Source organism: Ostrea edulis, chromosome 7, assembly GCF_947568905.1.
Source record: "Ostrea edulis chromosome 7, xbOstEdul1.1, whole genome shotgun sequence".
In the NCBI taxonomy this organism is placed as follows: domain Eukaryota; kingdom Metazoa; phylum Mollusca; class Bivalvia; order Ostreida; family Ostreidae; genus Ostrea; species Ostrea edulis.
The window spans coordinates 1,473,201-1,490,854 of NC_079170.1; the positions used below are offsets into that span (position 1 = coordinate 1,473,201).

The 17,654-nt window shown below is 35.7% G+C and overlaps 1 protein-coding gene across 3 annotated transcripts in view; it reads right to left on the reverse strand.

Annotated features, from left to right (window-relative positions):
• Positions 1-1,081: 1,081 nt before the first annotated feature.
• The window catches only part of LOC130047617 (inositol-pentakisphosphate 2-kinase-like), a 37,858-nt gene continuing 21,285 nt past the window's right edge, over positions 1,082-17,654 (reverse strand). For all 3 annotated transcript variants that reach the window (XM_056142980.1, XM_056142978.1, XM_056142979.1), the window contains 8 exons: positions 16,780-16,838; positions 11,121-11,193; positions 10,463-10,572; positions 10,063-10,274; positions 9,640-9,775; positions 8,218-8,329; positions 7,380-7,462; positions 1,082-6,980 (listed from right to left, as the gene is read on the reverse strand). In XM_056142980.1, the coding sequence (XP_055998955.1) occupies positions 6,791-6,980; positions 7,380-7,462; positions 8,218-8,329; positions 9,640-9,775; positions 10,063-10,274; positions 10,463-10,572; positions 11,121-11,193; positions 16,780-16,838 (975 nt within the window). In that variant the 3' untranslated portion in view covers positions 1,082-6,790. The remainder of the gene's footprint in view (positions 6,981-7,379; positions 7,463-8,217; positions 8,330-9,639; positions 9,776-10,062; positions 10,275-10,462; positions 10,573-11,120; positions 11,194-16,779; positions 16,839-17,654) is intronic.

Genomic DNA, 17,654 nt, shown 5'->3' on the forward strand with positions numbered 1-17,654 from the left:
CAAAAATATTTTACACTCCGCAACTTCGTTACGTGAGGCATAATAAAAAGGGTCTTTAGAAAAATGAATGAAAGTGCTTTAGGGTGCAAAGATCCTAATGCAAGAGGTCCATGGGTCCAAACGCCCACATGGCCCGGTCACTGTTTACCAAAGAAAAGACCGTGGCTCAGTTCAGGGCATTAATGACAACTCTGCAAAAAATCCGGGCGTGCTACTGGGCATGCACTTAGTACACACCTCCGGGTACACGTGTATCAATGTAACACACTGCAATCAGAATGGACGTATCATGTGCAAGGTCATTTTAATCCTGGTCTCGATGCCAATAGCACAGCCATGGTTAAATCTATCTACTTCCCCAACTGTAGTATCACTCCTGTAGCTCTCTGGGTAAAAATAAAACATTGGGGTATTGTGGTCTATCCCATTTTTAAAATAGGCAGTGTGGCAGCTTTATTTCATAACACACCGTTTCTGCAATATTGGTCGCAGTTGATTGTTTTGCTGCCACACGCAACAATTTTTCAGTTATCTGATGGCGCCCAGTTTTTATCGGTGGAAGAGAGAACCCAAATACAATACCTGGAAAGAGACCACCGACCTTCCGAAAGTAAACTTTCTCACTTACCGGCGCGAGCGGGATTCGAACCCGCGCCGACCAGAGGTGAGAGGCCATGTGATTTTGAGCTCGACGCTCTAACCACTCGGCCACGACCCTTGTAGGTCTCGAATTAAGATGTTATTTTACGTTGCTCCTCCTGCGAGAGTTGATGATCATTGGGGCGTATTTTAAAAATATCATTATCAAAGGACCTTCCCGGAATTGGCCATGATATATTGTTGGGACAAAGTTTGTAAAAGAGGAGGGGGTAGATTAATTAAAGACGAATGATGGAAATGGGAGGAAGAGGGACTTTATAGGAGAAAGAAAGAGAAAATTACCACCCCATAATATTGGTTCACATTACACCACAGCAGAAGTATGTATCCCCAGCTCCTCCACTAATAGATCAATCAATCAATCAATCAACCAACCAAGTGCTCAGCTTAGAAGTCTAGGTAGTGTAGAAAAAGACAAATATTTTAACTGATTTTTTTATTGATATGCAACAATGCTTTTAAAAACAAAATATATTCATTTAGCATACATTGGACAACATAACACAAACTTTGTTAAACCATAGTTCTCTCTCTCTCTCTGTAAAGGAAACCTGTAATAATCCTGTATAAGAATAAAATAAATAAGTAAACATGGTGAAGACAGTCCTGACAAGAATCGAGTCTTTCTCCCCTGTGACTCCTAAATGTTCCCAGTATGGATTCCTAATTACATGCGCATACAGTAAAACACTGCTAATGTCCTCAGCATGGCCAAGTTTTTTGTTGTTGAAAGATTGACACCCCCCCTTTTTTTTTAATCAGTGATCCAGACAAACCTATTAAAAAAAAAAGAAAGAATGCAACAAAAAAGTTCATGAATTTTCTGTCTTGTACAGTTTAAAATTTACTCTCAAGGACCTTGAAGGTAAAATACTGACTTCTGACTCTGACATTTCAACAATGTACCAAAATAAATTTGACCTCGACTTTTCACTTGGCTAAATATGCAGTATGAATATTGAGTACTTAAACGTTATCATGGTAGAATACTGAGCCTCGGCCTATAAGTCAGCTTTGAACTTTTCTTTTGATAAAAAGTATGAAGTCTATCAAATAAAGCCTAGAATTTTGAGGTCTAGTTTTAAGTTGAGGACACAAAAACAAGGACCCTAAAATCTAATGATATCTTCCAAGACTTGTATGCTCAAAACACTTCAGGATATAAGCAACATTTCTCAATAATGCATGTATATAATTTTTCGTATCTTTTTCTGTACAAAATAAAACGTTTGGGGTATATTACTAGGTCTGTTTTAGAGATCACATTTTGATAGTTCCTGGTTGTGGCAAGTAAAAATGCATGTCTTTTGTATTACAAAAAGTATATTTGGACATGACTAAGTTATTGTAGCAGAGAAAAGGAGAAAAAAATCTTTTGATCAATCGGGGATCGAACCCGGTACCCTTGCAGTATTAAAAAGGTAGTCCAACAGCTGAGCTAACCAGGCCGACATACAAAGCATGGTATAATCATTACACTATAAAACTTATTCCTATTTATAAAATCATACCAAAACTTATATAGAGGAAATGAAAACATACTGTTTAGAAAAAAAAATTTCAATAACATCTTGTGTGAACTTTAGAGATATATACATTAAAATCAAAAACAGATCTAGCTCAGAATAAACTTCAATGAAAGGTTTTACAGAGAGAAAAAAAAACCTGAGAAATAATACTCCATAGGCTTTCATACTTCACATTGAAGTTCATCTACTCCCCAATATTCATTTTATCTGAAATCATATCTACAATATTCATTTTATCTGAAATCATATCTACAATATTCAACAGCACTGGGAAACATACATATAAAATCACTCAGCTTCAAGTAAAATATCACTCGTCATCAAAATACACACGGTGTCTATTTTACTCCACACATATACTGGGAACCAAAGGACGAAAATAAAATAAGTTTCAAAATAAAATACACGAAACAGAAATCTGTAACCGTACTTCTAATAAAGCACTCCATTATCCACAAGCATCTTCAAAATTTGAAGATAAAAATATATTTTCACCCAAACATTCGACCACGTTTTCATCTTTTCAAAATCTAGATTATGTTACACCACGGCACATATCTATATTGTAGTGAAATCATTAGATCTCGTGGGGACTCAATTATCATGGATTTTGCAGGTACCCCATCTCACAAATGTCAAACTTAAACTAATTACCCAATTTATTTACGTTTAAATGTACAAAAACCACACCATAAAATTACATTCCGATGAAACTGAAAAATCTTCACAATCCATGAAAATTGGCCCCTCACGAATCTAAAATGATTCACGATACTTGAACTTAAGCAAATGTTAGGTAATTACCCTTTCTATTTTACCTCAACGGAGAAAACAATAAAAATTGGGATGTGTCCACGAGTTACTGTATAGCGACACCCTACACTACTCAGTTACGTGTCAAAGTGACAGCACCATTCATAAAAAGTCCTCATGCAAAGGGAAATAATGAAGTGGAATCATGGTTAGCAATTGTAACACGTAAATATACATTTAGGGCATACTCGGGTAAGAGAATGCGTTTAAACTTCATTGGTTAATATTCAAATACCCCACGCCTCGATGTTTCGGAACACCACGTCAATTACATTAGCTGCAATAATGAAGTCGTCTCCGACTTTTTTTTGAAACATCAGAATAAAAAAAAAAAATCGGAGAGGGCTACATTATTGCAGCCATGATTAAATGTACAAGTTTATAGTTTGGCAAAAACTTTCAATCATATATTTCAAATTTCTTATCATACAATTCTCAGAGGTCTATATAAAGCTAAATTTTGGACAACCACTGAGACTATTGTAAAATTGTGAAACCGAGTCTTCCTTACTAAGAATACGAGAGAGGGAAATTCTATCGAGGGGACAAGATTCTCCGTCAGGGATGACGTTCTGCAGAGTCATCTTACCCCAGAGGTGGAATTTCTCTATCCCAAATCTGTAATATGGAAAAAACTTATTTTTTCTTCCATTATTAGCACAATTCAAAGGAGATATGATTCAATTAATCTGAGATGGGGCAGAGGGGAAGGTTTGATGAACATTCCGGTTTGGCTATACTTTTCTACATAAAGAGTTTTGATTTACTGAGATTGTTTAATGCTGACTCGTAATTGCATTGAAAAAATATACGACATTGTTGAATATTCCCACAAAGAAAAAATAGTTTATAATATTCTTGTATAATACATGTACATATAAAATTTACTTTTCACAACTTCAACAATGTACACAAACAGAAAGAAAAAAAAAACCCAGGAGCTGAACATCCCTTCGATTTCAAAGGGACTGGCTGCTGAACAAACATATACATGTAGATCTGTCGCGGTCTGAGGTATAAAGAAAATAAACGACTAATCACTGTACTATCACATAGGATGTACTTGATCAAAGGCAAGAATTGTCAGGAAATGAATTCTTAGTTACATAGTAATTTTGATCCAGTGTTCAGATATCTGTTAATGGCAAACTTAAAACATAAAAATTATATGATATTCAATATATCCTCTTGTTAATTCTTTAAAAATTGATAACGTATTCCTGTGATTTTTTTCTCGAGGATTTACAATAATAGCAAAAATGCTGATCACGGAAGAATTTCTGTACAAAGAGTCGGGACAATTTTCAATCATTAGCATTTTCTTCTGACATGATCAGCACGTTTCGGAGTATTGACTGTGCTATACACAAACTGTATACTGTCTTATTTTCCAGGCAGATTAATCTTTTCAAATTTCACTATGGGCCAAAACATCGACATTAAAATAGCAGTCAACATATAAATTTATAATACAAATATAATGTAGTAGAATTTAGCCTACACATGCATTTATAATGAACACAAAAATGAATTTTTAAACTATGAGAAAACAGATTAAGCCAACAGTTTTTGACAATAATCAGGAGCAAATTTAAAGCTGAATATACAAGTCTGATTTTCTATCAGAGGAAGAGAATGGAACATGATTTTATACACAATGATTTAAATAGATATAGCAGCATTGTAAGTAATGAAACATGTCATCGCATAAGTTTGAAAAATTCTACAGACAAAACATCAAAATATTACATGTAGATTACAATGAATGCAGTCAGGCTTTGAGAGTCGTACAAGGATTATATCAAACAAAATCATGAATCACGACTGTACCCAGCACAGGTATAGGTAAAAGTAGAGAAAATACGGCGTGGCACAGGTATAGGTAAAAGTAGAGAAAATACGGTGTGGCTGAATTTAGAGAAGTATTCGGTGAAACTCATCAGGTGGGTGGAGAATTGGCAAATTTTGTGATGCGACATGTTCTATAAAAAGTGAGTGAATCCCACAGCGAGCCTTGAATAGCCAAGGCGAGAGTTATACAAAGAGTATTTTTAGACGTTTTTCTGACTAAAATCATGAGCTGGAATTGCTATATAACATTGCCCTCTTATTGCGAAAAGGTCTAGCACCATAATCATTATCAAAATGCACCATTGCCTACTTCAGCTAGTAACTACACAAAATCGAAATTAGAACCATAAATACAAAACTTTCAAGATCTTTTTCCGAAGAGCACCTTGTAAGAAAGGAAAAAAATGCAAAATTAGACAATGAAAGTGTTCCACCAAAATCACATGGCAACAGTCTAGTTCAAAACTATTACAAAAATCAGAAGTATGTGTGCTTAGAGCCACACACTGTTTCATAAAGCATTACATGTACAAACTATATTCAACAGCTACTTAACTTACAGACATACAGACACCACTTATATAACAACTGTGAAACATACTCTAACATACCCTCTAAATAATACCAAAAAAAAAATCAAACATCAGTTAACACCAACTTTATATTCACTGGGCTTTTTAATCATTATCAAGTAATTTTTGAGATTACAAACTCAAAATGTCTGTTTTCTGGTGTTCAAAATCAAGCTGTACAACATCAGACAATCGCAATTTTTCGTGCGTATAAACACCATTCCCATGGAAACAGCCACCTACATATCGTAATGCAAACTGTAAGTTTATCTTTCAAAGATTTCAAACAAATTAACTCAAAATGATACACACAGTTAATCCACAATTATTATCGCGACACAAACATTGTCGATATATATACGCGAGAAGACAATTTTTGTGAGTAATTGATGTCAAATTAAAAAACAAATATCACGAAAAATATCACGAGTACTTAACAATCATGAGATTATGCGAAGAGTAATCCTAATTAATAAAGCTGGATCGAAAAATAATCAACAAGTACAGAAATTTTTATAATTTCACCATTCAGGCGAAGATAACCGACTTGAGTGATTACGGAATTGCAACAATAAATATCAAACCTGCAAAACATAAATACTAACATTTTATAACCACCGGTACGTCTCACATTGAATGCCATACTGGACCCTTAAAATCAAAAATGGTGCTTCTTACAACTCAAAATCTAATACAACTGTTCCTGGTAATTACGATGATGTCACCATTTAAGTTCATAATATACCAAACCAGAAGAATAGAGAATATGTTCATGTTCTATAACAAGGATCACAGGTACTTAGTTCATCAAATATATAAATATTTACTTGGTATTATTTTGAACTGAATTGAAAATTTCTGATATGCAGTCACTGAGTATTTATAAATGATAAAAAAAAAGTGCACATCAACTTTTATAGTTTTTCATGCTTATCCCTGGAAAGGGAGTTAATTTCTGAAATCTAAAAGAATATTCCCTGATACTAGAAAGATGATGTGTCACCAACCCCTATAGTTAAGGTCCAAGTGAAGATCTCCCACGTCTATATACAACCTCACAAAGATGACAACAACACCTTTTTTTTTCTTGGAGATAAAACAAACTCAACTCAACAATGGGATGACTAGAAATTTGCTGGTCTGCCACGACAAATCTTTAGAAGGGTTGCCATGGTAACCAAACAAAACAAACGCAAAATGAAAAAATAGCAATAAAACACATATATAATACTTCATACACCACTATCATAAAATTCAGTTAACAATGCCTGATCTTAGTTTGAGTAGATACTTTGTTTTACAACAATGCCACTTCCAAATAACGACCTTGAAATCCTCTTATGCCCTTGACCCTGTAACTTTTGTCTAATTGTTGATGACCCACTGATCTGCAGTGATATCGATCTGGTCCTCCGTGAAGGCTAGGACGATGTCCGACTGCTGGCGGTGGTACTTTTTTATCTTGTCCACAGGCTTAGGGTCAAGGTCAATGATCACCACAGAAAACTGATACTTCCTTCCACAACTGTCAGTCAAAACCATATCTTCATTTTCACTGAAAATACACAGAACTTTGCGTATCATTGTTTTTCTGTACATGTAGGAAATACTTCTGGCATCTATCATGATAGATAATGGAAATTGTTTTCTAAACTACAGTGAATCCTGTCTGCACTGAATCCTGTCTACACTGAAACCTGTCTACACTGAAACCTGTCTTATCAGACGTGCACTGGGAGACAAATTTTGTGTCAGAATAGACAACACATAGGATAACATTATAAAGACAACATGGGGGAAAAATATTTGGGAATGACATTTTGAGTCGCAATTCGCAGTGAAAGATAAGACAGGCCTCAGATTAGGCAGTGTTCACTGTATATCACTGAAAACGAATTCTAAAAAGAATCTTAGTCTGCTAGAGCAGGTGTGTTCTTCAAATACCGCGACTTACATGGTCATATTTGGGGAGATTTGTTGCATAGCCACCATGATAGAACAATCCTGAGCTGTCTTAGATACATTGTGTCGTTTCACCTGTCAAAGGAAAATAATCTGGTGTTACGCGTGAATACAAAAGAATACATTAACACAATCACAAATAATCTGGTGTTACGCGTGAATACAAAAGAATACATTAAAACAATCACAAAAAACAAGCACATGTCTCGGTATTTTCTCAAGTACAATCTGATGCAGTGAAGTGGTGAAAATTTTTGTGAGAATGGAATCTTTGAATGCTGGTGTTTATTGCAAAACATCAGCTCCATCATCCACAAGGTATATATCGTACACACTACACATGGTATCTAACCTTGAAAGACATGCCCGAAGAGCAAGTGACTTTAGTGTTATTGTAAGCTAATTCAAAACCAGAGAGAATTTTTTTGGGGGGGGGGGGGGGGGGGGGGGAACAATCAAGGAAATCTAGGGCACGTAAATTTCTATAACACGCATATATATACTTTTCATGCTCTTCAACTCAGGTCCTATTTATACTCAAGATTCTGTGGTCCTATTCACAAAATATCTTATGACTAAGATCAAAATTTACAACCACTGTAATTTTCTTACTTTTCATTTCTTGTAGATTTCCTTAATCAATATGTGAAGTACATCCATGTTTTATAAAACTTGAATACATGTGTATGACCTTGTGATTGGTATTTGATTATCAGACAGAAATTTTTTTTTCCAGCTTAGTCGTAAGAGATTTTGTGAATAAGTGCCCTGGTTCCCTTTGTTATATACGACGAATTGGAAAATTGATACGGAGAATCGGAGAACCGTACCTGACTGACAGCGTACTCTATACCGTCCTTGTCCATGTGACCTTGTGGATCCTCTAAACATGGTGTCAGCCAGGTGTCTGACGTGAACGGGCCATACAGATTCCAGTGCGAACTAAAAACCCAATAAAAACAACTGTTGTTAGGATAGGCATATACATATACACTGAGACACAATCTGTTCACGGCCGCCTCAACATTGAAAATCTGTTCACGGCCGCCTCAACATTGAAAATCTGTTCACGGCCGCCTCAACATTGAACATCAGCTTGAATCCTTCAGATTGCCACGCTCTACTATGAATGTGGAAATATTTCATTTAATGCAGTTTGGAAAAAAAAAATCATTCATTTTTAAAAAATAAAGTAAAATTAGATATATATGTGTCAGTTGCAAAAGTGAAATGGGGGTCTTACACAGTCAATTTTAATAAAAAAAATTGACCGGTTTTTTTCTAAACAAAATCTGAAAAAAATTAATTCAAAGGTTTAACACGGGTATTCATTTCCTGTAGTCTGTGTGAATTTCAGAGGCCTAATTGGATCATGGTGTCAGATTTCACTGATTTTCAAGGGTGGTTACTCTTGCAAGGGCATAACTCCAACGGATGAGAAAAATATATGGACAAATAATTTTTTCAAGTCACTGACCAGTCAATTCTCTAAATCTGTTAAAGTGGGACTCCACTTTGACACAAAAAGAGACAGGCACTGGACAAAATGAAAAAAAAAATGTCACAAGACAATCTTTCAGTCAGTTAAGAAATGAATTTCATTTTTGAAAATACATGAGGGGTATGAACTGCGACACTTCATACCAGCTTACTTCATGAAACACATTAGTGCTTCATGAAAAGCATGCCTGCATTCATGTGTTGCAGTTCATACCATCAAGTATTTTGAAAAATGAAGTAATTTTCTTATATTTATATTCTCAGCCGTTAAAATACAAGAACTATATTTATCAAGATTCATGTGTGCATTCATACAACTGTGACAGGTTCATGAGGAAATGGCTATCATTACAACTGGTAGGGATAACCAAGGCAGTAATATAGGAAATGTATACAATTCCAAATGTTATTTATTGCAATTGTTTTGATTGGACAAAAATAAAGCTAAACGAAAATTTCCACATCAATAAACCCCGAAACGCTATGTATTCATAGTAATAACATAGTGCGGGGAAACTATTCAAATTTTAGAAATTGATAATACAGGGAACGAATTAGAATTATAAGAATCAAACATTCTTTTTGAAGAATTTATCTGTGCGTAAACTCTAGATATTTTACTCACAAATTTAACATTTGCACTTTTATTCAGTTTGTGTGTAAAATGTCCAGAGTTTACACATCGATAAATTCTTCAAAAAGAATGTTTAATCCTATAACATTGTACACTGTAGAAGGCTGATTGTGATTACCTTTCCTCTATGTGAGTGGACACGTACTCCTTTATCCGGACATACAACGGATGGATCTCCTCAATGTCCATCTGATCTAACATCTGAACGTGGAGTATTCGGTCCAGGACACAGTTGCGGGGCAGACTGCTTGGCTCTGAAACAGCAGGACGTTGATTTATTGCTGGCTTACATTATCACAGAGATCAGCTGGTTGACATTAAATATTCAGCAAAAACTGGATATATCATATCATCATATTTTTTCTCAGGATATTTGAAATATGAAAAAGTTTTGTAAATATATTTTATGAAATTCTACACAGTTCTTGAAAATTTACCTCCATTTTCAATGAAAATAGAAAGCATATAAATTGACAAAATAAATTCACGCAACCTGTTTTCTTCTGTATTGACATAATATATCTTTGAACATCATGCCTACCTAACCCTGTATTTAGGTTTGCCTTAAATGAACTGTTCAGGCAATGCTGGCTGAGTACTGGAGAGGTGGGCTTTTTGCGGGGCAGACACGGCGAGTCCTTCGCCTGTCGATTGCTGGCCTTAAGGACGGATTGGCTTGAGCGGTGAGATTCCGACCTTTTTGGCACGTACAACAACGCATCAATGATCAGATCGACGAATGTCTGGACCTCCCTGCAATGTTATAAGAGAACAATATCAGCCACGATGGCCAGTTTCTTTTCGTATTCCTGTGCTGTAAACACAGGTAACTTAAAGATCCTGATTTATAGACACACTCAACAGGCACAAGCATAGGATTTTATGTGCAAAATTGAGTTATTTCCCTTAGAACACATTTTTGAGCCATCACTGAAACTTACAGTTGCTTCCTCAATCCATTCTTCAGTCCATTTACCGATTCACCGAAAAACTGTTGTAGAATTTTTCCGAGGTCACCCTTAGAAAATTCACTGTAGGACTCTATTCCATTCTGCCAAAAAAAACAAAAAACAAACCAATTAATAATAAAAAAAAAAATCAAATACAAGTATCTCTAGAAAATGTATTCAATAATGAGCTGGATGGATCTCTTAGTACAGACTCTGAATTACGTTCTACAGGGACAAAATGTACTATGCACCTTAATGGTCAGATGACCATCTCCTTTAGAAATTTGGAGAAGGTCAATGCCTTTCACATACAATGTAGTACAAAATCAATATCTAAATCAGTGTAATTAACAAGTACGTAATTTGACTGTTTTTGTTACTTAATAACCTTCTTTTTTTTCAACTATCTGTCAACATTTTGTCAGAGACATGTTGAATAAAATGTCACAACAATCGCACTTCAAACTAAAACTATAAACAACACTTCGTCAGCAAATCGTGTACTCGGCGACAGTTTTTGTCCTGTTCTAATTTTTTTTTTTGGGAGGTGTGATGGTGATTTCATGTTGTAAATAAATACCAGTACGAAGACCGATTGTTTTTAGAAATTTGATCTCGCTGAGTGACGAATTGCTTTTGAATGAATTACCTGACAAATTTTGAGATTGTTCTGAGGGGTGACACAAAGACTGTGGAGGGCATGTCTCATTCTAGCACGGTTCCTGAAATGAAGAAAATACGAATATGATTAACATTTTGTTTTAAGCACTGAAAGGCTACTCCACCTAATGCTCTTAATCAAAGATGAATCAGAGAAAATAATTTGTCAGTGTTATAAGAGTTGTGCCCCTTAGACCACTCATTACAAGCTCCGGTGTTCTGATCAATATTACTAGAGATTACTAAGTCATTTTATTTAGAATGTTCTGGAAATGTTCACTATGCAATACTAAGGTAATGCAGTTGGTCTACAGTCAGTGCTATATTTAGACCTGGATGCTTCTGGAGAATTTTAATTAATGCAATCAAATGCCCGATCTGAAATATTTATATTATTCCAGAGGGAAGAATAAATCGGTTATAGTATAATGCAGCATTAGACTCTGAACAGAATAATTCATATGTCGTTAAAAATACTTATTTAGGTCACACAAGTGTTATCTAAAAACATCCTTGAAATATGGACCTATATTGCATCAAATCTTTCCTCCTTGAACAAATTTCCCATGGCTATAAATAGAACCAACCCAATAGCGGAATTCCATGGTAACACATTTGCTTTGAACGAACAGTCACTTTTAGGAAGATGATAAGATTACAGGAATCGTCCTTGATACAGAACTCTAGTTCACCTGTCCTTATTATCGGACACCTGCATATTCCCTACGAACACACCTGTATCTTTAATGTTGGTAGTTTACCATGTTTCGGAAATTTGCAGCAATATGGATTCAATAAAAAAGACCCCCCCCCCCCGAAAAAAGTTGGTACAAGTATAACATTCAAGATTCTTTTACATGGAATTGTTTTGTTCATTTTGTTGTCTGAAAGTGTAGAAATGGTGATAAGCGATTGTCTATTATCCAATCGGACTGGGCCATGGGATCTCGATGAAAACTCTAAATGGCATCGAGAGACTCTATAATAACAACATCATACAAGAGAGTAGAGGAGATAAAAATATCGCAAGAATAGAATTACATCTGATGTTTCCATACCGACATAAAAAAAAGTATCTGTTGAAATACAGTACCACACAATATCTTAAAAGTAGACCACACATTTGCCGAACTCTATATTTTGTATTGCTTATAGGAGTCATGAGATTGATAACTGTTCGTTATCTTCACCTTTCATTCAGGGGTTGGAATTCTCCGAGCTCAAAGTCTGGTGTGGACTTTTGTAATGATTCCAGATTTTGACTCGACAATTAGAACTACCAGAATTTGTACAGGCTTGCCGACTAAAGTGTAAATGAAAATGTAGGCGTAAATTCTTGACTAACATGAATAAGGCTAGTCAAAATGCCATTTTGTATTCGCTTAAACACAAATGTCAAATAAGATATATTCATAACTGCCTTAATTTAGGGCATGGAATTTTTTGAAAAATGACGTTTAAAACGTTTTCTAACTGGGACTCCCTACGACTTCAAGTTCTTGACTTGAGCATTTAAATAAATGTTTGGAATCCTGGAATATATCTCAAAAACCCCTTCCTCTCTAATTATTAAACAAGGAAATTCACGAGAGTTCACTCCAAGTATGATGATCAGTTCATTCGATATCATTACAAAACATAAATCGCTAATTGTGATACAAAAAATTCCTTAATTAAAATAATGCTCGAAACTTTCAAAACAATGCCAAGGATTGTCTAAAATATGAAGTCCGCAGGGCACACATTAATGTCCGGCATGCCTTTCTCGCACCAAAAAATTGCGTATCATAGTAATTTCCTTGATGAATTAACATCTAATTATGCTGACGTTGAAAGCATGCATTCATTAACTGTTACAGGCCAATTTAATTAGTCTGAATAACTGGAATAGTACAGATAATATATACATATACCAGTTAGAACCAATTATTAATATATATATCAAACACAATGATAATCATCAAATTCTGTCAAAAACTGATCATGAAATATCTGCATATAATTTACTAGCTCACGTACAACTCGAAGGAATTTGTATGTGATTGTAAGTGGGCAACTATGATCATAAATCTAATTATAGTTTTGCCCAAGTACAAATATTAATATGATTAACAGCACAGGAGACCATGAAGAATTTAGAAAATTGTGTCCAAACATAAAGTTAAGCATTCAATGTTCTCGCTCCGACAAAATCTTTGTGTTAAGTGATTTTCCCTTTCTTCTTTAAGTGCCTCAACAACAGCATTTCAAACAGCTATTTTTAGAACACAGTGAAACCTGGAAATTCAACTAACAGCTGTTAGCATGCATGAGAGGGTTTAATAAAAACATGCCCTAGAAAATGGGGCCTCAGGAGGGGGAACTGTGAATAAGAGAACAAAGAAAGAACTGTGAACTCCATGGTTAAATATTGACCTTGTCAGACACCCAGGCAATAACTACAGACTCATAGGATGGCTTTGTAAAGTTACAAAAACATCTGTGAGGTGTTTAATTAAAAGCAAGAAAGGTGGTTATCAGGAATGACTAGCATGGGGAAAATACTGAATGCTTGATCAGCATCTATTGAGAGGACTCCCACGTTCAAACAAGACCTCAATCTCTCTCTCTCTATATATATACATAATAATATATAACAAGTGACACTGCATATTCTGTCCATGCAAGTCTACAAATAATTATGATCACATGACACAGCGCTTATTGGCTTCTCCTATTTCTACTGTTTATTTATTAATCCTCTTACAAGAGATTATGATATTTGAAAATGTGATTTTCATCCACTTATCAATTCATGACCTTATTACAAAGTGTAATAGATTAGGGTACAAAGCTGAGTAATCTTAGATCTTATAATCCTTTTATTGCACAACTAATACCAAATCTAAATAAGTTTGTGTATATATAACACAGTCTTTCATAGGGGTGTCAAAATTCTTTCTTTCTTTCACTCTTTCTGTCTTTCACTCCCCCCTCCCTCTCTCTCTCTCTCTCTCTCTGAGCTTCTATGTATCAAAAAATCCATTCCCCATGACATAAATCTTCTACTTCATCAGCACCATTTCCTCAAGGTCCAATACAGTTACATGGTGAAATGTTTCAACAACCATCCCCATATCTAGTAATGGTCAAATCCAATTTCCTGCCCCTGAGAGCGGGATCCACAGATCAATAGAAGTGACCGATGTAGATCATTCTCCCAGTTTCTCATAGCAATGAGATCTATGAACGCTGTTGTAACAAACTAGTCTCACGTAAATTTCTGACGTCAGATTCAACATCGAAACATGCAAATCGATCATCCCAACTTCTGCCAAATTCGTTCACCTCTTTCGTTAAACCCATATATCCATACCGGTCAATACACTCACTGCTGACATCAACAATTTAGAACAGCTCATGTAGGTATAATGTAAACAGGTATTGATGATTACATGGCCAAATGAAAGTTTGGTCTGAATATTAAATCTACAGGTTTGATGAATTGGGAGTTCACTGTTGATAACATTGATCGGCGGATCAATCAATCAAACTAGAACACGGCCTCTGTGTTACGATATCACTGCGTGCACAAACTGCACTTGACTACCTGTCACTGCGAGATACAGGTGGCCAATACACAAAATGCACTCAGTGCCCCCCTGGTCTCTTGTCCAGCTGATGACCAGAGGTTACACAGTATTAGACACGCATCATTAACCCTTACATGGTCAGTACGAGTTTATTAGCTGACCTAGAGGTGGACAAGATTTGATGGCCTTACTTGGGAGTATGGACTGGTTATTGTCAGTCCTATCTGTCTTGGTCTGTATTAATTAGTCCTGGTTATATATTCTGTAGGACCTAGTGATGTATTAGTAGTTACTACTGCATGCAAAAACAAATCTTGGGGGTAAATTATAAAAAAAAACATGCAGACATGTTGGCACCGATGATAAATCTGAACTAGAACTTGTTCAAATTTTTTTTTCTCTCTTCATACTCCTATTTAGAAATCTTTCCCATCTTACATTCTGAAACAGTTCATGTCTATTTCATGTAAATTTACTCAATAATAACAAACTTTAGTTTTGAACCTGGGACAATTATCGTGTCTACCATGTTTTCGCAAAATGTGCTAACGAGTCCGGTACTCACTACATTATACAGCTATTTACTGGCTCCATGATTCAGCCTAGAAATATTTTCTTTTAAATCAATAGATATATGATAAATAATGAACTGCAGGTGCTTGATTACCTATCCCTGTGAAATATACCGGTATTTAATTGCAGAAATCTACAGAGAGAAACAAAGCAATCGCTTAATTAACAGTAAAATATGAATTTGAATGATGCAGACAAATGTCTTGTGAACCCTATTTTGGTTTTATAATTTCAAATGTACTGCTGCTGTGAAAGTTAATTACGACCAGGCCAAAAATATTTACAATTAAGATATATCTCCGCTGGCCCCAGGAGAAAAAAAAATTAAAAACAGGCACAGGTCACGTACTTAAGATAATGTTGAGTTCACTTTGTGGATAAAACATGTCTTTTGTAATCACGCATACAATCTAGCAGTGAAGCGAGAACAGTTAGTCTTTTGGATATGCACACAGCACACAAGTAGACCAATTACAAGCTTACACATATCACAATGTGTTAAAAATGTAATATTGCTCATTATGCAAACTAGCATTACCTTTATTTTTTAATCAACCTTTCAACATTTGATATGGTATCTTTACTCATGAAATCAAATAAGAATGCTTTGCAAGTGCCTCTCCTCTCCAATTCTTTGTGCAACCCCCCCCCCCCCCCCCCTCCATTTCAAATTCTTTGTCTACATCTCCATCTCAAATTCTTTGTCTGTGCCACCTCTCAAATTGTCTGTGTACGTCCCCCTTTCAAATTGTCTGTGTCCCCCTCTCAAATTCTTTGTCTGTGCCCCCTCTCAAGTTGTCTGTGCCCCCTCTCAAATTCTTTGTCTGTGCCCCCTCTCAAACTCTGTGTCCCCCTTTCAAATTCTTTGTGTGTCCCCCTCTCAAAATCTTTGTCTCTGTCCCCCTTGAAATTCTTTGTCTACGTCTTGTCTCCCTCCCCACTCCAAATCTTTGTGTGCATTCTCCTCTCCCTCTTACAGGTTTTTTGTGGTCTGCACCCCTCTCTCATATTTTTTACCTGTTTCCCCCCTCTCCCTCTGTCATATTCTTTGTGCCCCCTCTCCCTCTCTTAAGCACACCATCTGTCACCATGCAGTCCGTAATTATACACCTGAGTCTAAAAGCCTGTCTAAACAAACCTAACATCAGGGTAACCCCAGCTCTTGCAAAATACCATTAATTCATTCAAAAGTTTTATAGGAGTAAACCGCATCCCAAGAAATTACATCAAGTCCCCTGTGTTGTGTGGCACGTGCAATTAAACCAGTCCCATAATGCTGGGAAACTCCTCCAACAAAGGGTGGCTAAGAATAGATTTGTCATTTGGGTGTCAATTTCTATCTGGACAGGAATTCCAGTCAGCGCTGAGTTTGCAACATTATTGTCATAGGCCGACCAGCTGTCGACTTACTGGGAGCTTTGTGGGAGCTGTGTGCTTGCATGCTGAATCCGGGTGACAAGCAAGTCTTTGTCACAAAGAGAGAAATAAAGCCCGCTCACTTACCCTGAGAACAGATCAAGTGGACAATAATGGCTGGTTTTGGTCCAGCGCCCCTCTTTGGCCTGTAAAATATAATTATGCAGAGTTGAAATGTCGGTGAAATTTTGTCAACAAAGACTTGTTTTTGTGATGTGACCTTCACATCTACTCAAAAAACAAGCCAAAACAAAATATCAAAATACAGAGCTGTTCAAATGTACAATGACGGTTAATACTAAATGGTAATTAATACATGACTTCATGTTTATAAGGACACACAATTCCTAAGGAGCTGTCATATCAGGATTCATTAAGACAACCTATAAAAATCTCTTATCTGCATAAAGTGACATTTCCTTCCAGCCATAAGGAAAATGTGGCAAACCAGTAACAGGTAGCTTAGATCACAAAAAAAAAAAGAAAGAAAAAAAAAAAGAAAGTAAAGAAGATGGAGACAGTAATATGTTTTAATATCCTTCCTGTCTGTCCTTCCCCAAACCTAGCTTCAAATTTCAGTCAGAGAGCCAAAACTTTCCTATATGTCGAATGAAAATATGAAATTTGGCCCTTCATACTAGTAAGCTATAACAATTTAATCAGAACTCAGTAAGCTATGACAATTTAATCAGAACTCAGTAAGCTATGACAATTTAATCATAACCCAGTAAGCTATGACAATTTAATCATAACTCAGTAAGCTATGACAATTAAATCATAACTCAGTAAGCTATGACAATTTAATCAGAACTCAGTAAGCTATGACAATTTAATCAGAACTCAGTAAGCTATGACAATTAAATCATAACTCAGTAAGCTATGACAATTTAATCAGAACTCAGTAAGCTATGACAATTTAATCATAACTCAGTAAGCTATGACAATTTAATCATAACTCAGTC